This window comes from Thrips palmi, unplaced genomic scaffold, assembly GCF_012932325.1.
Source record: "Thrips palmi isolate BJ-2018 unplaced genomic scaffold, TpBJ-2018v1 HiC_scaffold_2, whole genome shotgun sequence".
NCBI lineage: Eukaryota > Metazoa > Arthropoda > Insecta > Thysanoptera > Thripidae > Thrips > Thrips palmi.
Genome location: NW_023144629.1, coordinates 10,133,263 through 10,154,981, shown reverse-complemented (window position 1 = coordinate 10,154,981; position 21,719 = coordinate 10,133,263). Strand labels below are relative to the sequence as shown.

The 21,719-nt window shown below is 46.9% G+C and overlaps 1 protein-coding gene across 1 annotated transcript; it reads left to right on the top strand.

The window, feature by feature from the left end:
* Nucleotides 1-124: 124 nt before the first annotated feature.
* Nucleotides 125-20,005, top strand: LOC117646986 (lipase 3-like). The gene is made up of 11 exons (XM_034388430.1): nucleotides 125-235; nucleotides 867-951; nucleotides 1,126-1,271; nucleotides 13,355-13,729; nucleotides 15,667-15,844; nucleotides 16,064-16,178; nucleotides 16,412-16,562; nucleotides 17,511-17,759; nucleotides 19,099-19,183; nucleotides 19,347-19,492; nucleotides 19,709-20,005. Exons 1-11 carry the CDS (start codon nucleotides 131-133, stop codon nucleotides 19,871-19,873), a joined length of 1,800 nt encoding a protein of 599 aa, XP_034244321.1. The 5' UTR covers nucleotides 125-130; the 3' UTR covers nucleotides 19,874-20,005.
* Nucleotides 20,006-21,719: the final 1,714 nt, after the last annotated feature.

Here is a 21,719-nt window from a genome sequence, read left to right as displayed (position 1 = left end):
TCCTCATGGCACCAGCCGGGTCATTGCACGCACAGCTCAGCCCGGTGGTGGAGCTGCTGTACGTCCTCAACAACGGCACGCAGCCCCTCGTGGAGGGCCTGGGCCTGCGCCGCACCATCGGCCGCTCTACATGATCGTCAAGCTCCTCATCAAGGTGCTGCTGCCGGTGGCGCGCCCCTTGGTCTACGACGTGTTCTACGCCATCGTGGGCTTCAAGAAGAACGAAACCTATTTCGTGAGTCAAGGCCGGCACAGTTCACACTAAATGTCATGGGACTTTTCTCCCCCATGAATTTGCAACTTAAAGCACATCCGGCGGTGATACAATTTTTTTCCCCGCCTAGTGACAGTTTGTCCCACGTCTAATGCAAATTGAACTTTCATTAGACAATTTGTCCCGCCTGGCGGCCACAAAATTGTACCACCGTCGGATGTGCTTGAAATAGCATCATCCATGGGGACAGAAAAATTCCTAGGACACTAAGTGTGCAGTTCAGAATGACACACACAGTTAGGATTGTGTAGATCCCCCTTTGGGGTGACAACTCGGGAACGCACACACGCTACAGTTGCGAAGTTTTCCCAAAGGGAAACATTTTTCTGTAAAACTTGGTAAAGGTTTTTAGACATGCATCTGAAGCATAGTGCCTGACATGTAAACTCCACCTAATAGGTCCTCTGGTTAGTTCTCCATTCTGAAGTACGCTGAAGACATTTGTTTATCAGGCGTCGATAAATGAAAGAAAAAGGGTCGATACACATCGAAATCTCTGGCTCCCCACGTATTCTCTTACATCCAGCCAAGCTTTAAATTCACTCCAGACGTAAGTTTCATCATTTGAGTGCTTTTACTGTTTTTCTTTTAGGAACTCCCGAATTTCTTGAACTCGATCCCGACTGGTGGCTCCTGGGGCCAGATCTTCCACTATGTTCAAAATGTGAACCCCAACAGTAAGTGTGAGAATAGCGACTACTGAATTTATGACGTATTTCGTCGTATTTCCTATTCACGATAGGTTGATCGGCGGCCAACAACGTTTTCTAGACCGCCTCAGAACTGTGGGGTCGGGCTCAAAATATTTTGCCAGCTAATTAAGTTACGTATTATGAATTTGTGGCCCGCAGCTCAAGGCATCCGGCAGTACGACTACGGTGCCGCAAGGAATCAGGATGTGTACGGGGCGCCCGAGCCGCCGCTGTACAACTTGTCTGCCATCCAGACGCCTACTCACCTCTACCTCGGACACAACGACATTTTGTGCAGACCCCAGGTTAGCTTTTTTATTGTTATCTCACAGGAAAAAAGCTATAGAAAATTCTGTAAATAGTTTGTGGTAATTCTCCGTAGGCTCTTACAGTATTTTCCGTAGGACTATACAGTCTTGTAGGTCGCCTACGGAGAGGACTGTGCGGTCCTACGGAAAATACTGTACGGCCCTACGGAGAATACTGTGCGAGCCTACGCAGAGTATTGACAAGGTAGGTGTACGCCAGACCGTGTCTCGTCGTGGTTGGCTTCGCGATGCTGCGTCAATTACGAGGGGTTTCCCACTCGGTACTTGGGCGTACACACGATTTCCCGGGTTGCCGCGATTCCTGAACAAAACTTGCATAAAGGAGAGGTTTTTGAAGATTTTTTTTACCTTTTTGGGGTTTTGTGTCTATTACATATCTCTCTCCATTTAAAAATTTTAAGGGGGGACCCTGGGGAAAAAATCGCCAAAATTCCAAAAAATAGTATTTTCAAAGTTAAAAGATAAAAATGTGTATAGAAGGGTTTTAGATTCAAAGGGTTTAACACCCTTTTAAACTAATGGGTAGTTTCTTTATCATTTGGAAGGAATAACATTGAGATCAGTTGTCGTTGGCTTTACGCTCAACTTCTCAGCTTTTCTCAGTCGACAAAAAAATTTTTTCGTAGAAAGACTTCCTGCGTTCCTGGTTGACACCTACATGAGCCGTCTTTCATGGCTCTATTCATTGATGACTTGTCGACAAATTTTAGTGACGGAATCTTGATATCACCCCTACTTTTTTTTAACACACCTAAAAGTGTGAAAAAAGGGAAAAAAATCAATTTTTTTTAATGTTTAAAAATTTTAAAACTCAGATCTCAGGACAGAAGTTGAATTTGAAAATTCCGTCACTAAAATTCTTCAATACATCTTTAGGATAACCCAAAAAAATTTTCAAGACTTTCCGTCCCAATGAAAGACGCAGGAAGATTTTTCCCAACCTCCAAAAACACTAAAAAGCCACTTTTCTCAGAGACCGTTCAACATTTTGGATTGAATTTTTTTTTGGGAACTCACCATAATGAACCTCATAATTAAGCAAAGTTGCAACTTCCTGGGATTATTTTGAAGCCTACTTGAAAGTTTCACCAGGGTCCCCCCTTAAAATTTTCGATAAAATTTTGAGCAAATTACGAACGATTCCCGGACTGAGTGTACACACGATTCCCGGAGTGGGTAACCCCTCGGTCAGTTACGACATTCCACGCCTAGCGTTTGCACGTACCTTGGCCTGCGGCGCTTCCTGCTAGAGTTGAAGTAATGAGAACAGTACTGCGTGATGAAGGTTTCACAGAGGGTTCATGATCGAAAATGCCTATGACTTGTAACAGCAACTCATTGCAACCGAGGCCCAGCAAAACTGCAAAACGAGTTGGTGGCACCGATTGCCACAACTCAAAAAGTCAGGCTCCTGGACCCCCTTGCGACCCCTCGTTGAAAAGTTCGTGGCGAGACCTGAAGCCACAATAAATTTTTTCAGTCGGCCGATCCCCTTTTATCAAGATCCTGATCTAGTTGACCCATGGAAGCGGCCGACTCTGTCGGAACAAGGTTCATTGAATTTGTCTGGTCACCTTGGTTCCAAAAATACCCCGACATGCCGTACTTGCTCTACTAATGGCCGAAACCCTCCTCCCGCTCATGCAATTATTGCATTTTTGCCGTTTTTAAGTGTTTTTTTTTTATTACGATGAATGGAGGAATGGAGATGCGAAGCTGAATTATGGTGTGTGGTGAGCCAAGGATATACACCCTGCAAAATCTCAGCCGGATCGGCCAAGCCGCTCAGTAGGAGTAGTGCACACACACTCACACATGGACAGACAGACAGAAAAGGTTTTCATCCCCATTGGAGTAACGGGCTTCCAGACATTTTCAAGGCATCATCCATGACAAGTTTAAGTTTTTCAGGGTGAAAAATTTCTTGGAGCTGTGCACTGCAAATCCAAGTGTAGGACAGGTCGACACTTTAAAGCGTAGCCAGTTTGTCCTATGCTTGCAAGTGTCGACCAGCTGTGTCCGACGCTTTGAAGTGTCGACCACACCCGTCCGACACCCGCAAGTGTCGACCCAAAAGTCCGACGGCTGAAGTGTGGGGTCACAGTAGGAACTCAGTGTAATTTGCCGTAGGACGTAGGACAAACAGTGTCCTACACATGCCGGCGTCGGACACAGTGTGGTCGACACTTCGAAGCGTCGGACACAACTGGTCGACACTTGCAAGCGTAGGACAAACTGGTCTACGCTTTAAAGTGTCGACCTGTCCTACACTTGGATTTGCAGTGTGATATCGAGGGGGCCTATTCAAACGATCTTATTTTGGGGGTTCCCCCCAAGACAATATTATCTTCAACGCAGGCACACTGTCAGAAAAAAGTACGGAAAAAGTACGGAACATGTCTGGTCAATAAATTTTCCGGACCGTCCGTACTTGCCAACTACGGAACGTTCCGTACCTTTTTTCCGTACCCATTTACATGGGTTCATATGGAGCAGTACGGAACGTTCCGTAATTTTCTCCGTACCTCCGTACTATATTTTTCTGTACCATTTCCGTACAAAAGTACGGAATTTTTTTACAGTGCAAATTTCACTGAGATGGTATCAGCAGATATACATTCTCATCAGATATAATCTCACCAAATATAATCCCACCACATATAAATCTCATCAGATATAAATCTCACCAGATATACAGCAATTAATTTTATTTGCATTAACGCATATTCGCACGAAATATAAATCCCACCAGATATACAGCATTAATTTTTTTTAAATAAATATAAATGCAGCTGTCCCTGCCTTTTCGACGCAAGGCAACCACTCTGCAAACTCCACTGGTAGAACTCAAGCGTACTTTTACGCCTTTCTTCAAGCGTAGTTCTCCATTTCGCCGCTCACCCGCCTATCTAAATGCATGGGCGAATTTCTTCTCCACGCTTGACTTGAAGCGCAAAGTCTTCAAGCGTAGTTGTATGCTTGAATGTAGCATACAACTACGCTCCAGTGTCGGTAGTGTACGCACATGTACTTTCCAGCGAGAGTGCTCCGCTAAGTACACTCCAAGGAGAGAATGTTCAGATCAGTAGCCGCCAACGGGTGTGCTCAGGTCAGTAAACACTTAACGTAGTTCCCTTGAAAACAAATGCAGCTGAGAACCAGCTTGTGGAACTGTTCTCTTGAGTACAGGCTAAAGAGAGTGTACCCGTAACCTGCAAGTGAGTTCAATCTAAACAGAGTTGACTTTGCAGAGTAGAGCTTCAGATGCCCGTTCCATATATATAAACTGCAGTTCTGCCAACATGTTAACCTGCATTGCATATGATTTGCTTTTATTGTTATGCCTGGCGAGAATTATACTTAGTGGGAAATTAATTTAGTGGGAATTATATTTCCGGTGACCCGAATAATTTCAAATATTAATTCTGTATATCTGGTGGGATTTATATTTCGTGCGAATGTGCGTTTGATAAAAGAATTAATTCCTGTATATCTGGTGAGATTTATATCTGGCGGGATTATATCTGGTGGGAATGTATATCTGGTGAGGTAACCCCATTTCACTCATTTTGATCAGTTGGGATACATACGACAGTAAGCGGAATATATTTCTGCATGCACTTTTGGTTTCTTTGATCTTCCATCTTCAGATTTACGTGAACAAAATCACAAATTATATTGATATGTAGCTGTATCAAATGATCAAACTAAGTGAAATTCACCTGCGTTTAAGATAAGATTGTCTTGGGGGAACGCCCAGATAAGATCTTTTGAATAGGACCTGGTGTGTTTAGAGGAGCGGAGGGGATGAAGTGACCTGTCGGAATCTGAGAGCGTACTGACTTGCCTGACTGTAGCGAGGCAGGGCCTTTCGCCTGAGGGGAGGGGGGTGCTCGTATATGGAAAATTTAGAGGGCCTTTGTTGGCTAATAGATATAAGTAAACGGCACTCTCCTCCCCCCCCCTCCTAATCGAGTGGGCCTACCAGCCCAGTATTAGATTGGCAATTTTTTATTTTTCAAATAATAGAAGAATATCCTTTATACAACATTAATAGGAGAGTATCCATTGTCATATCCAGTAGGGTAGCTGTCTAGTAATAACAAGGTAGGTTTACGCCAGACCGCGTCTTGTCGTAACAGGCTTCGCGATGTCTCGCTGCTTGTTCCTCCAACTCGCGCCTGGCGAACCTACCTTGGCCTGCGGCGCTAGCCTGCCTTTATTGCACGCTGGGGGGCTCCGCCCCCAGACCCCCCTTCATTCCAGATAGAGTTGCTTCATCTTCAGATAACACGATCTTGACCCTTGTTACTTTTTAACTTGGCGAGGCTGGGGGGCCGAGCCCCCCAGACCCCCCTTTCTTCAAGGAAGAAGGCATTTGCCGGCAGAAAACTCGATTTTTCGCTGTTTTTTAGCTGTTTTTCGGCTATAAAAACTGAACCAGTTGAGCTAGGATAGTGAAATTTCGCATGTGCCGAGCGAAGGACATACCCAAAAAGTCTGCAAAATCTTAGCCAGATCGGTCGAGCCATTCAGGAGGAGTAGTGCACACAGACACACAGACAGACAGACATGAAAAACTTTTCAATCCCACTGAAGCAACAGGCTTCGCTATCGCTCAGCCAATCAGTAGGGAGACTAGTTTGTCGTCCTTTCGCGTATCTTCCATCGAAGATCTTGCTTCCATTTCCGGAGGCTGCGGACGTAGTCCTTGAAGTGCGCCGGGGTCTTCCTTTGTGCCGCCGTCCGTGTAGCCGGGCGGCCTTCGGGTCGGTTCCCGTTTGCGCCGCGCATACCTGGGTGGCTATCACAAGGTAGGTGTACGCCAGACCGTGTCTTGTCGTAACAGGCTTCGCGGGCTGCTCCAGTTTCGACAATCCACGCCTGGCGTTTCAACTTGGCTGCGGCGCTAGCCTGCCATCGGTAGGCAATGGCTTGTCCACAGAAGGCATCTGCCTGCAGACAACTCGATTTTTGGCCGTTTTTTAGGTGTTTTTCGGCTATAAAAACTGAACCAGATGAACTAGGGTAGTGAAATTTTGCGTGTGCCGAGCCAAGGACATACCTAAAAAGTGTGTAAAATCTCACCGAGATCGGCCGATCCGTTCAGGAGGAGTAGTGCACACAGACACACAGACAGACAGACAGACAGACATGAAAAACTTTTCAACCCCACTGGAGTAACAGGCTTCGCTATCGCTCAGCCAAAAACTGGTCATTTGCGCCGGGGCCGGTCAGTAAGCGCGCTTGACTCGGGGGCCCCCTGCTCGGCCCTGAAAATGCCCATTTGCGCCGAGCTTCAAATTGGGTGGCCTACCCTGCCAGGGGATAGGAGAGTCACGGAAATGGATGTATACCAACTCGAACAAATACGGAGTTTGATAGTCAAATTTAATAGCAAAAGTACACATGACACATAGTCAAATAAAATTTATATCACAATAAAATTAGTCGAATAAAATTAATGTTTACAATTCAATCTGATTCCGTAACTTGCGCTCGGCTTTAAAGTTTTTGTCCAAAGTACCAATAAAAATGAGGTACTCGTACATAGTTTTTCCTCCAGCTTCCAAGTCGTTCCACGCCTTCATGGTTGATTCCTGTACCTTCAGAGTGTCACTCCTTGCCCTGAAGACCACCCCTGCCCTGATGGTTCTTTCCAGAATGTAAGCTGCTTCTTGCTGCTCCAGCAGTGCTTGTAACGTTCGGTGTATAAGTATAAGGCACTCGCTCCTCTTTGGTTGTCAATGTGAGCGTCAATGATCCACATTAAAATACACAAACACTCAAGAAACTGCACTGTATACGCGGCGCAAATGGGCGACTGCCGGCTCGACGACTGCTGTACTGTACACGGTAAAAACGGAACCTGGTTTTCCCAGGGAGCCTATGGTGGAGACAGGCGATTTCTAGGGAGTTCCTGGGAAAGTCCGGGGCGCGCCCTGCAGGCCTGATGCACCGGCAGTTGCATCCCCCTGGCGGTTGCCTTGAGCCGCATCGGCTTGGAGATTCTCGGGAGCGTCCTGCGGGTGCTGCAGCCCGCTACTTCTGGGTTGGGGCATGCGGCAGCCGGCGGGAGAGGGCTGGTGGCGGCGTCTACGCACATGGGGGCGTGGCGGGGAGCCTGTCCATCTCCTTCGGCCAAGGCTGTCAACGGGGAAAGTGCTGCTGTGGCCACACTCGGCCGTGGCCTCGCAATGGGCGAGGCCTCCGGCGTAGGTGGCGGTGGCCGCGGCGGAGAGGTCAATGGCAGAGGGGGCGAGCCATTCGGCCAAGTTGACCCGCACGGTTGCTGTGCAGGTGACCTGGGGGTGGGGGCGACCGGCTGGACGGGCGGCGTGGGCACCGTCGGCAGCGGGGTGATGGTTGGGATTTTTCGGGCGGCCTCCTGTGTCACCAGCGTCCAGGGGTCTTGTCCTCCACTATCCCACCAGGATGGGCGGTCGGCGAGGGGGCTGGTGGCGATCTCCAGCTCGTCCTCGGACAGGGAGTCGTTCATTCTGCATCGGAGTTGGCTTCGTCTTCTGATTGATTGCGTTCCGTCAGATATTGTGCTGCAGCTGAGCTGTGCTTCACGGAGAATCCTCGTCGCCACTTGGTGTGTTTAGTGGAGCGGAGGGGATGAAGTAATCAGTCGGAATCTGAGAGCGTACCGACTTGTCTGACTAGCGAGGCAGGGCCTTTCGCCTGGAGGGGAGGGGGGGGGCTCGTATATGGAAAATTTAGAGAGGGCCTTTATTGGCTAAGAGACATAAGTATACGGCAGGACCCCTCGATATATTGTGGTATTTCAGTTCCACAAGAAGACGAGCCATCTCTCGCAACCTGTTGCGGATGTTGCTTGACTGATCTCTAACCGCAAAGTTACATGTCGAGTCCAAATGTCACAAGAAGACCATCACTGGAAATGACTGTTTTCAAATCCTTTCTCGATCTATCCACAATCTGAGTTCCAAATTGTTTTTTGAGTATCTCAGAAGGGGAACACTCAATTCAAAATTTAGCCATTCCAACCACTGGAAACTTTTTTTCTTGGAACAGGTGGATGTGCTGACTTCTTCGGAACAAGTATTTTTGTGTTTGTAGAGCCATGCTTTCCTGTAAATAGCTCTAGACAATGCCTGCAAGGAACCAGATCACCCAACGAAATTTCCATGACCCCTCTACTTTTGGGTATTATTTCACCTGAGTTGGATTGGGTGACCTTTTGATTGTGCAGGTAAATGGCTTTAGATCTAATGGAAGAAAGGATTTCCATTCTTTCCTTCCCAATCGGATCTTTCTCCTCCTTCTCCTTATTCTTCTTCTTACCTGCATCAAACTTTTTGACAGGTCCTCTCAGACGCATGAGTTTTTTCAGGCCAGCACGGCCAGCAGCACTTCGGGCGGGAGGTCCAGCAGCTGCGGCACAAGCAGGGACAGTCAGAGCGCTGGCTATACACTGGGAATTCGGAAAATTCGGGTGATGAAGTTTCCTCGCTCAAATTGAGGTGATGAAGGTTTCCCCTCACCGGTTCTAGCTAAGAAGGTTGCCGCCCAACGCACTAAATTATTATGTGGTTTGTAACGCAAAAGTTTTGCACAAAACTAGGCATGCGTTTAAAAATGCACCACTTCCTTCGCAACAAAGCAAAAATTTTGCGTTTTGGCGCACTTACTATTGCGTTCCACGCGGTTTGGTGCAAAAGCTATGCACAAAACAACTACGTAGAATTAAAACATCATCCTCACTCCCATGATTCTTTTCCAGCTGATCAGGAAGTTTTAGCACCATGGCATCACAGAATAAGCATGGGAATCTCTTGGTGTAGTCTCGTTTTGTGGTCTTTGTAGACACCTGTACTATAGGAGAATTAGATGATAAATCCTCAGAAGTATTGGATGATACAGCATCCACCCACAGACAGTTTCCTGCTCTTGACATAAGCTTTTTCATGATCATCAGGAGCGAGTTTGCTGCTCTTGTAGGCTGGAGTTTCAGGGAAATGTCTTTGGAAGCTGCAGAGATTGATGATCAACCGTTCTCTCCCGAAACTGAAGAGAGTGCATGGCATGCTCCTCCTAGGAGTCTACCACAAAGCACGCTCTTCCTAGGAGCATGCTTGCAAGCACTCTCTGGGATACTAAAGCGTCCTGAAGCATGCTCTTAGGAAGAGTGTGCTTGCAAGCATGCTCCTGGGAAGAGTGTGCTTGCAAGCATGCTCTTGGGAAGAGCGTGCTTTGTGGTTGACTCCCAGGAGGAGCATGCCATGCACTCTCGGAAGTTTCTAGATCAGAAGTAGTTGTGCGCACACACGGACAGACAGAAAAAGTTTTTCATCCCCACTGGAGTAACGGGCTTCGCTATCGCTCAGCCAATAAGAGGGCTACGGAGAATCCTGGCAAGAGAATTAACAGAATCGTCCTTACCTTTTTGCCACAATGCTTGATCGCTCGTTACTAAGGGTTACCCCTCAAAAAGACCATTAGTTAAACATTTGGGTGTCTATTCGGCCTCGGGGAATTATGTACTTTAGAGGCTCCACCGATCTGGAGCCTCCAAAGTATACCTAAAATCGTGAAAAAACCTGCACAATCCGAAAATGATCACCGTTTAGGGGGCCTGGCCGTGGTTTCTACCTATTTTAATAAAACAGGGTCTCACTTTAACCTCCAAATTGCACATTTTAAACTTCTTCCACACCCGTATTGCGAAGTCGGTCGCTTCAACGTTGTTTGGAAACGTCCTTCCTTACCCCAATTAGTGTCGGCATCAAACTTCCAGTCGCTGTTATTTCCCGAAACGCAAAGAGAAATTTTTGTGACTTATAGACAATGGAAATAATACTATTAAGATGTGGTGACATCATTAACAAAGAAGTAGTCTTGGAGAGCCTGTTGGCGATCCCTTTCTTCGTCTTCTAAGCTCTGATTGATTTGGGCTCGACCAGCATTGTTTGTGGCGTCATCTTCTTCTTCACCAGAGCAATTTTCCTCATACCATCTGTTCATATCATCAACTTGGTATGATTCCTTGAGAGCCTCCAGACATTCCCTTTCTTCGTCTTCGAGGGCCTGATCATAATTACCGGCCTTGGATGCATTTCATACTACAATAGAACAGTGATTTAGCAGTGTGACCCAGTCTTTCTTGCAAGAGTACATTAATCAACCCAGCATGTTTCTTTTTCGGCTCCATTGTCCACACTGAGAATGAAAGAGTCATGATTATGACTAAAAGTTTGGGCGAGGAATTCTTTATCACCTTAATCTGGGTGAGGAAGGTTTCCTCACCCAAATTTGGGTCATAATACTATGGACCGTATACACGGTAAAAACGAAATCTGGGATTCCCAGGAGCCCTATGTTATAAGAGATAGGAGTTTCCAGGAGATTCCTGGGATTCCCAGGAAGCGTTTTTACCGTGTAGGCAACTGATACACCCTTCCTCACCCAGTTTTGGGCGAGGGAGCCTTCCTCACCCAATTTTGGGCGAGGAAGCCTTCCTTACCCAAATTTGGGCGAGGAAACAATCCTTGCCCAAATTCGGGTGATAGAGCATACCTCGCCCAAAATTGGGTATTGATCATGACTTTTTCATTCTCGGTGCATTCTCTGTCGACAGGACATGGCCTATCTGCGCTCACAGCTGCCAAACGTCGTCAGTGTCCGCTATGACGAGGATGCCACCTTCAACCACATAGACTTCATCGCGTCGAGAGCAGTCGGCGGCGGCATGAACGCACGCATCGTCGCCGACATGCAGCGCTTCTACGACCAAGCAGGCTAACAAGCCCAGCACGGCATTTGATGCATAGCGACCATTAAACTCCTAAAATTGAATTCCTAGATGTGCCATTGAGTGCCCCTCCAGGGGGTGGCAACGGCCTAGGGAGAGCGTGAAGCGATGCTCGCGCCGTCAGTGCAGAGGTTGCGCACTTGTTCAAGAAAACTAGACTGTGTTTTTCAAAACGCTTTGCACCGATGGAAAGGGCTTGGAATTTAGGGCGCATTAGGCTAATTGCTCTTCATGAAACTCCCCCCTTACCTAATATTAAGGTGCAGTAAAAACACCAAAAAACACGAGAAATCGTAAAATTTAGGAAAAGCTCGAATGCGCCATGTTGATATAATTCTCTGCAAACTCAACAGTGTACTCAGTACACTCTAGTTAGAGTGTGCTCATGAGTACACTCTAATTAGCGTGTACTCGGATGAGTACACTCTAACTAGCGTGTGCTCAGATGGGTACACTCTAACTAGCGTGTACTCAGATGAGTACACACCTAAGCACGCTTGGCAATTTATGCACCTGAAAGTGTGTACTCATCTGAGTACACGCTAGTTAGAGTGTACTCACGAGCACACTCTAGAGTGTGCTGAGTACACTATTGAGTTTGCAGAGTGATTCCGCCCTTGTGTTCGGTTGAATTGAAAGTGTCGGGCAGTCTACTAGGCCTAATGCACCCCAAATTTTGTGCTCTTTTCATCTGTTCAAAGCGTTTTGCAATCAACGGGCAATCGAAGCAAAATAAGTAACCCCAGCACCTCGCTCTCGCATGGCTTCACGCGCTTCCTAGGCCGTTGCTGCCCCCTGATCGAAACCAGCACCGTTGGCTTTGTCTCGTCGCCCCGATTCCAAAAATACTCCAACATACCCTTCAAGCTGTATCCGTTGCCGAAATCCTCCTCAACCCCATGTAGACCATGATGCACCTGTAGCAGCGCCTCCGGGGCCCGGATGAGATTGCTGCCACCGGGTGGTTCTTGGGTTCGAATCACCGTAGCGGTATACAGAGTTTGGGTGTGGTTCCGAAAGCAATTCTCTCTTCGAAGGTCTAATGGTTGATGAATATTTAGATTTCGGAAGCTCTTACGGTGAAAAATTTGGCGAGACCACAATTTTCAGACTGACACAGTCCAAATTTTCGTATTTCCAAAGTCTGACTTTTCGGAGCAATTCTAGGCCACCATTAAGAAAATCCGCTTTTGACCATTTAGTCCGAATTTTCAGAATTTTTCTTAACAGTGAAGATTTAGATTTACGCAGATTCCGCGCAAACTTCGCCCCAGCACAAACGAGGGATCTTCGTGAATTTTTCAAAGCGTTCTTCGGCGAAACTAATTCATTGACTTCCAGTTTTATTTTTAGAGTGTTGGGTGGGCAGGTTGGGCCCACGGCGACCACAAGCAGGTGAATGGAGGCTTGGGACGCGTTTTGAGGCACAGCAGTCGGCGGCTGCATCGACCGCAACTCGGTCGACACGAGTCGGTCGGCCTCGCAGTGGAGGGTGTTCGAGGCACAAGACGAGTGTGGAGCACTGCAAAAGCTGCAAAAGAGCACACGACTGCACGGTAAACAATAGTAAGTGCAACGGAGCTTTAAGTAAATTCGAGGGGCAAACAACTTCGACAAAACTTGTGCACCGTTATTTCAAATTCACGTTATTTCATTGCTATTTCAACGTTATTTCGCGTTATTTTAGGTCACTTCACGTTGCTTCACCGTTATTTCAACTTTGTTTCACAATATATAAAGTGAAATGTACACCAAAATTCAAGTTGTTTGCCCCTTGAGTAAATTGCGGAGAGATTTTATTGAATGTGGTGGACGGACAACATAGCACACAGCTACACACCAAGTGTACAAATTTGTATGAAGCGTTTCATTTCTTTCTTTATTTTTTGCTGCATTTTGTACTGTTTTCATACGAAAACCCGCACCTTTTCTTCCAATTTTTTACGCAATCACGTTCAGATTTGCACGAAAAGTTCATTTGCACAAAAAACTGTTACGTCTCGCACAAAATTTGCAAAAAAAAAAACTTGTAGAGTGTGGGTACTAAATCGCCCCTGTTGCTCAAAACCATCCAAGGAGCCGACTCAAATGGGCAGTGAGGTGAAGGCCCGCCTCACAAACCAAGTTTATTGTCTCAGTTTTGAAGATTCACTGCTATGGCTGCCTCTTTTTTTCTAGCGAAGTTTTAGTGAATTTTTCTAGCCTGCAGAAAGAAGTCAGACCAACCTTTCTTTTTCAATTATTTGAATTCTGACTTCCTCCAATCAGAGTTTGAATGAAGTGTTGCAGAAGCAGTAATGCGAGATTCTCAAGTGTCCACATTCGCGTCCCGATGCTGACTCCGATGCGCGTGTCAAGTGGCGTGGGCGGCGTGAGCGGCACGGTGAAGCTGCTGGTGGCCATCCTGGTTGTGTCCCTCAAGGCCCCGGCGGCGACGCCCTGGCCGTCGGGTGCGCTCGAGGTGGTGTCTGGGTTGCTTCGGAACGTGGGTTCCAAAGTGTCCGCTGCCGCCGCCACTACTCCAGTGAAAGAGGTGTCCGCCGCCGTCACCGCGCCAATCACCGAGGCGTCCAGCGCCATCGCTCGCACTACCGCCGACGTCGTCCTGGAGCAGCTGCTAAGATGGCTGCCTGCGACCGATGACAACGTCACCGCGGTGAGACTACATTTATTGTACCTAACTTACACCTGCAGTACTTGGGTACAAAAACTACACACTAAATGTCATGGGACTTTTTTTGTCCCACGGTTTATGCCGACGCAGATACAATTTTGTTCCCGTCTGGCGACACATTTTGTCCGACGCCTGCTGCAAATTGTACTATCACTAGACAATTAGTCCCGCCTGCACTGCGAGAAAAGATCACGGTAAATCCTGTACTGATTACTCCAGACGTCACCGTACTTTTTGAAACAGGCAATACCGTTGTTTTTTTACAGGCAATACCGTACTTCTTTTTACAGCCAACACCGTACTTTTTTTACAAGGAATCCCGTACTTTTTTACCTGGCAATCCCGTACTTTTAATACCTATCAAAAACTGCTATATTTTTTTTCAGTCGGTCGACCCTCGTTTTTTCAAGATTCTCATGTACGTAACTGCTGAAGTCGGACTCCTGGACCCCCCTTCCGACCACTCGTTGAAAAGGTCCTGACGAGACCTATCGAAAGGTGCAATAAAATTTTTCAGTAGGTCGACCCCCTTTTTTCAAGATCCTGATGTGGGCAATTCTTGGGAGCGGCCTTTGTTGGGACCAGATCTGGTCCTTCCTACGGCATGGACTGTACGAAAGAACGGTAACTACCGTTAAAAAACTACGGAATATTTTGTAAAACAAGTACGGTAAATACTGTAGACTGTACGGTGGATACTGGTTTTTGAAGTACGGTAAAGTTTGGCAAAAAAATTATCCAGGATTTACCGTCATTTTTTCTTAGAGTGTGATGTTAACTGGAGCAACTTCTGCATTCTCGAGCTATTTGAAAATATGCAAATCAACCATATAACGATTCTTATCCTATTCTACAAGCGCCAGTGCCCTGAAAATTGAACGGCTAAACCGATTTGACGATAGCTGGTATTGTAGGGGCCGAGGGCAGAACTCACTTCTGCTCCCTATGACTATTCAACGGATTTCGAAGAATTTGCACCCACATGGAAGAAAATGTGGCACTGCTACCTACCTTCTCTTTGCAAGTCTTAAATCTTCCTTCTTTCTCCTGTGTGGAGAATTTGGTGAATGGAAAAAGTTTAAGTTGGTTTCCACGCACTAAATGTTTTTTAATATGTTCACACTAAATGTCATGGGACATTTTTTGTCCCACGAATGATGCAATTTTAAGCACATCCGGTGGTGATGCAATTTTGTGTCCGCCACACTCTAAGAAAAAATGACGGTAAATCCTGGATAATTTTTTTGCCAAACTTTACCGTACTTCAAAAACCAGTATCCACCGTACAGTCTACAGTATTTACCGTACTTGTTTTACAAAATATTCCGTAGTTTTTTAACGGTAGTTACCGTTCTTTCGTACAGTCCATGCCGTAGGAAGGACCAGATCTGGTCCCAACAAAGGCCGCTCCCAAGAATTGCCCACATCAGGATCTTGAAAAAAGGGGGTCGACCTACTGAAAAATTTTATTGCACCTTTCGATAGGTCTCGTCAGGACCTTTTCAACGAGTGGTCGGAAGGGGGGTCCAGGAGTCCGACTTCAGCAGTTACGTACATGAGAATCTTGAAAAAACGAGGGTCGACCGACTGAAAAAAAATATAGCAGTTTTTGATAGGTATTAAAAGTACGGGATTGCCAGGTAAAAAAGTACGGGATTCCTTGTAAAAAAAGTACGGTGTTGGCTGTAAAAAGAAGTACGGTATTGCCTGTAAAAAAACAACGGTATTGCCTGTTTCAAAAAGTACGGTGACGTCTGGAGTAATCAGTACAGGATTTACCGTGATCTTTTCTCGCAGTGCACTTCGGCACAGCACCTTACTTGGACATTGAACCCTTTTTTTCCTTGCACATAGTCAATGCTGTTTCCCGTCAAGTTTTTATTTTGCTTCTCCACGGTTAACGATTTTCTCTTTTCTAGAGTGATCTGATGGTCGACCTCGGGTACCCCATGCAGACGCACTTCGTGACCACGCAAGACGGGTACCGGCTGCGCCTGGAGCGCGCGCCCAACCCCGGACGGCAGCCCGTCTTGCTGGCGCCAGGCTTGCAGCTCACCCCGGCTTGCTTCGTCCTACTCGGTCGCGGCAAGGCCCTGGGTCAGTCGACCTCTTTCGCGCACCAAAAGATCAAAGGCCAACCTAACACAGATCAGGGGAGTGTTTTTAGTAGCATACATTACATGGAGTGTGCTTTCAAATAGGCTGCTGCTGCAAAACGTACTCAAAGCTACTTCGGCCACCAGTTCAATATTAGTCTAAATACTGTTTTTTATTTTTAAGTGCCACGTGTTTTATTTTTGTGTGTGTGTGATTTAGCGCCTTTGCTTTACGACGCGGGCTTCGACGTATGGATGATCAACTACCGTGGCACGATCAATTCGCGGGAGCACATCAAGCTGTCAACAAAAAACGAGGAGTACTGGGACTTCAGGTACTGTAGAGGCTAGGCTGGGCTGAAACATGAGGAACTTCAGTTTGCACTGCATCTCGTGCGCTACACTATATAACTCCTCACTAGGAATCCAAAACCATGACATCACGTTGAAACGAAATGTCGCGTTCTCTAGAAAACTGAGTCACATTACTTTGAATTGGAGGTACCTAACGAGGTGTGCCATGCCATGTGCACGGTTCGTCATGTCAACTGCTTGCGACTGCCTGCAGCTGGCACGAGCAGGGCGTGTTCGACAACGCGGCCGCCATCGACTACGTGCTGGCGCAGACCAGCTTCCCCTCCGTCATGTACGCGGGGCACTCCATGGGCGCCACGACGTTCATGGCCATGGCGGCGGCGCGGCCCGAGTACCAGCGCAAGGTGCGCGTAGAGTCCTGGATGGGTGAGAGAGACGCGGGGTGCGCACTCGTGCAAATGTTGTCTGAGTGTCAGAAACCTGTCTAAAAACCTGATCAAAATTCGCGCACCCCTGAAAGCTGCAAACTTATTCTGACATCCTGAAGAACTCAGGGCATGAATATAACACTGTGGTCTAGACCACACCAAACGCCCCAAACGTGGTCTAGACCACACCAACTGATGCGGTCAAAATGGCATCCATTTGACCACACCAGTTGGTGCGGTCTACACCACGTTTGGTTTTTCAGCGCGGTTTTGCAAGTACCGAGAAAAACGGTAAAAATTGGCAAAAAAATTATCCAGGATTTGCACTCTAAATGTCGTTGGGCCTTTTTTCGTCCCATGAATGATGCAATTTCAAGCACATCCGATGGTGATGCAATTTTGTGTCCACCAGGCGGGACAAATTGTCTTATAAAAGTATAATTTGCAGCAGGTGCCGGACTAAATTTGTCGCCAGGTGGGAACAAAATTGTATCAGCGTCGGATGTGCTTAAAATTACATAATCCGTGGGACTAAAATTGGCCATTGACATTTAGTGAGCACCGTAATTTTTTTTCTCAGAGCGAATCAGCTCACGTATCAATACCCCTCTTGCTTCATCGTTTCAAAATGGCGGACTTGGAGCAGCTCTACGATTCCACAGTAAATCCAAGTGTGGGACAGGCCTGCACTAGATAACGTGGGACAAAGTGTCCCACGCTTGCAAAAGTGGGACACTGATTTGTCCCACGCTTACAAACGTGGGACACGGTTTGTCCCACGCTTGTAAGCGTGTGACACGGTTTGTCCCACGCTTGCAAACGTGGGACATTTTGTAAGCGTGGGACAGTTTGCCCCACGTTATCTAGTGCATGCCTGTCCCACACTTGGATTTTCAGTGTGTGTAACACATCCAAGGACTGTAGGTGCGCGCTGCCTTCCACATGGCACCGGCCGGTCCGATGCACGCGCAGCGCAGCCCGGTGGTGGAGCTGCTGTACGTCCTCAAAAACGGCACGCAGCCCCTCGTGGAGGGCCTGGGCCTGCGCCGCACCATGCGGCCGCTCTACATGATCGCCAAGCTCCTCATCAAGGTGCTACTGCCGGTGGCGCGCCCCTTGGTCTACAGCGTAGTCTACTCCCTCGTGGGCTTCAAGAAGAACGAAACCTACCTTGTGAGTCGGGGCCGGCATAAAAGAAGTCTACGAAGAATTGCTTCGTATTACAAAGCAAAATCCTTCGTTATTTGAAGTAGTTTTTCTCTCAATGCGAAGCAATTCTTCGATGTTTTCATTATCTTGATAGGTGCGAAGAAAAAGCTTTGCAGACTTGTTTCGAGTGCGGGGTTGAGCCCAAGTCCACACCAATTAATGGGGATTTCGCTTCTTTCGTGAGAATTCTGTTTTCGTTTCCTACCGAAATTCGTAAATAATGCAGTGCGGAACGCACGGCGGGTTACTGAGAATCCTGTGTACATGTCCACTAAGTCTAGAAATCATTCTTTATTTTTAAATAATTAAAAAAAAAATGCCATGACATTTATTGTGCAAATGAGGAACGAGCGGGCAACGCTTGGGTTTCTTAGAAACAATTTTGTGAAAAAATTGGTAGAAGTTTTTGGACATGGATCTGGAGCATACTGCCTGACAGGTAAACTCCACCTAGGAGGTCATCCTGCTTGGAATTTCCATTCGGAAGTACGCTCGTTAGGGACTCAATTATTAAGAATGCGGGCATTTCTTTAGCAGGCGTCGTTCATATCGATAAATGAAAGGATAAGGGTCAATACACATCGACATCTTTGGCCCTGTTTTGATACCAAACTAACGGACCTAACTGAATAGACAAGGAGGTAGTTATGACGTAACCATGATTTATTGACTGATTGTCCTGTTAGTATAATTGACAGTGAAAGTGAATCTAGTCCCCCACTAGCACATGTGCTCGGACCCCGGTCACTCCCCACAGACACTTGGCTCACCTTGCCTGGATCCCGGTTGGGCTGCGACTCCCCGTCCGCGGCCGCGTCGCTCCGGGCCTCGGCCCTTCGCGACGCGCCCGACGGCGATTTTGCTGACACAAGGGGTATGGGCCGCGGCGGTGGCGGATGCAGCGGCCGCGGCCCGTAAAGTGTTTGAACCTGCGTGGAGTGGCGTAACAGCCCCGCACGTATTCTCTAACATCTAGCCCATAGCTTTAAATCCACACCCTGCGTAAATTTCGACGCGAATAATCCTTACTGTCAGAGCAGATCCAAGACAATCCTAACTGTGTCATTCTGAACTATATTTCGGAGATATTGAGATTCACTGATTTGCGGTGAAGATAAGTTCATGGCACTATTATGTACCTCTGCAGTTAGGATACTTCTAAATCTGCACTGACAGTTAGGATTGTCTTGGATCGGCTCTATCAATTAGGATTGTCTTGGATCTGCTCTGACAGTTAGGATTATTCTATTAGGACGCGTCGAAATTTGTCATCATGTGACTGCTTTCACTGGTTTTCTTTTAGGAACTCCCGAATTTCTTGAACTCGGTCCCGACTGGTGGCTCCTGGGGCCAGATTTTCCACTATCTTCAAGACGTGAACCCCAACAGTAAGTGTGAGAATAGCGACTAATGGATTCTCGATGCATTTCGCAGTCACGATAGTAGGTTGACGGTGGTCAACAATGTAGGAGTCGTTTTTTGGACCGCCTCAGAACGGCGTAGTATTTTGCCAGCTAATGAAGTTACGTATTTGGAACTTGTGGCCCGCAGCTCAAGGCATCCGACAGTACGACCACGGTGCCGCGAGGAATCAGGATGTGTACGGGGCGCCCGAGCCGCCGCTGTACAACTTGTCCGCCATCCAGACGCCTACTCACCTCTACCTCGGACACAACGACATTTTATGCAGACCCCAGGTTAGCTTTGGTATTTTTGTATTGATCGCTCATTACCAAGTGTTGCCCCTGAAAAATACTCGAAGTTTAACATTTGGGTGTCCATTGAGCTTTGGATGCATTTCGTACAACAATAGAACAGTGATTTAGCAGTGTGATCCAGTCTTTCTTGTAAGATTGCATTTATCAACCCAGCATGTTTCTTTTTCGGCTCCATTGTCCATTCTCTGTCTGCAGGACATGGCCTATCTGCGCTCACAGCTGCCAAACGTCGTCAGTGTCCACTATGACGAGGATGCCACCTTCAACCACATAGACTTCATCGCATCGAGAGCGGTCGGCGGCGGCATGAACGCACGCATCGTCGCCGACATGCAGCGCTTGTACGGCCAAGCAGGCTAACAAGCCTAGCACGGCATTTGATGCATAGCGAGCGACGATTAAATTCCTAAGATTGAATTCCTAAAATCAAATTTCCTTAAGTGTCACCATGTGCCTCACCCTCCGTGTCACAGCGAAATAAAATAAATAAGATTTCACAAAATCCTAATAGTTACGAAGTTAATTTTCTTTATTAACTCGTTTAGCAAAAACCCTAAGGCTGTAACTAGTTCTAGCCTCAGGTTTTGTGCTACACGAGCTGCGCTATGTGGAGATCATTTAAACTTTGGTACAGTGTCCAACTGTCTATTAAAATAAAACTTAATAAGACGACCAGCTGCATATTTATTTGTTTCTAAAACATAAGCGAAAGACAGTGTTAAAATGCATTAAGGGTTAAGTCATTTTCTTAAACGTACATTAAAATAGTTCATTTCACCTAGGCCCAATAGTTTTGAGTTGAGCCGCCGAGTTAAGATCGTTTCGTTTTAGATTCAGAAGTACCATCAAACTTCGTTAACAAGAGCAGCTATATGACCAGCTTTTTCGAAAAGAAACTTACAGTGACTCTCAAACTACGTTTAGGAATTAAAGATAATTCACAGATTCAGGTGCGCAGTTTAATGGCTCCACTCCTATTTGAAGAGTAACGAAAATTTTAAGTTGGTATTTCTGAAAGCAACAAGAATAACAACAACGCAGCGGTGCGGGACACTCTCATCAACAACCACTGGCCGACCGGCCGATCCAAATGGCTACGTTCGAAAACAACGCCAATGCTGTTGTTAAAAACTTTGATTCGAACGCGCTTTTTCAGGGAAGCGAGCGTTTTGAGGGTGAGCTGTACAGAAGAGAAAAGAAGCTCTGCTATTGGTCGAGTTCGGTTCTTCTGTCTTGTTCGCTGACAAGTTGAACTCTGCCCTGGAAACGGTGATTTTGACGGCAATTTTCTCAAAATTGAAAGAACAGATTGCAACTATATTACAACATTGAAATCACCGTTCAGGGTTCTACCGCTTTGCAAAGTCTCACCAAAACCCTATCGAAAAATTCCGATTTGCATAAGGGGGCATACAAGTCAAATCTCGGCGAGGCTTAGTCCTGGAGAATACTAAGGGTTACTTCGTGCCTAAAATAAAGTCAGCTCCGAAGGTGTCAGCCTGTAGGGAGTTCAGCCTGCACGCGAGGCCGACGGACAGCCCGAGTTGGATTTCTAGCCTATTCAAGTTATCACTCGGGGCAGGTACAACTTCCGACCAAGATACGCGGTACGCGGTTTTAATTCAAAAAAAGGGACACAACGGGCGATTCATCACGATGGGCCCTATGAACAAAGACCGATGTCCTTTGGGTCGCTCGAACAAAGTCCGATCTCCTTAGGGTCGCTCGAACAAAGACCGATCTCCCCTAACCTCTCAACGCGTTCATTTTGAAGTCCCAGAACAATCTCTACGTTTTGATTCCACACTAATGAGTTTTAGATAATCATTCTCTAATATGTTCGGAACAAAACATTCAAACTACTGTTTGAGTTGGATGTCTGTTGCGAGAACAACAAGATAAAGAAGTGGCGAATGCAGAAACGGCCGAAATGGAGATCGGTCTTTGTTCGAGCGACCCAAAAGACATCGGTCTTTGTTCATAGGACCCATCGCGCAAACTCGACTTGGCACGGAAGCCATCTCGAGGCAGCAGGACCCAAGGCGCCTAGAGACGGTTAACAAGACAAGGGTACGGACCTAGTCTCAACTGTTCGTACTCCTTATTCGTATGGCAATGCAAGCGCTTCGTTTCCGTCCCAAACACACACTGACCGGCACGACCAGTAGCAAGGTGGAAAGCTGGTAGAGATTATAGTTGCAGAGAA

What these genes read in the sequence shown, in the direction of transcription:
- LOC117646986 (XM_034388430.1), top strand. Translation starts at nt 131, where the DNA reads ATGATCGTCAAGCTCCTCATCAAGGTGCTGCTGCCGGTGGCGCGCCCC. An exon ending in ACATTTTGTGCAGACCCCAG is followed by an intron (nt 1,272 to 13,354) that starts GTTAGCTTTTTT and finishes GTTTGAATGAAG; the next exon opens with TGTTGCAGAAGCAGTAATGC. An exon ending in CCGATGACAACGTCACCGCG is followed by an intron (nt 13,730 to 15,666) that starts GTGAGACTACAT and finishes TCTCTTTTCTAG; the next exon opens with AGTGATCTGATGGTCGACCT.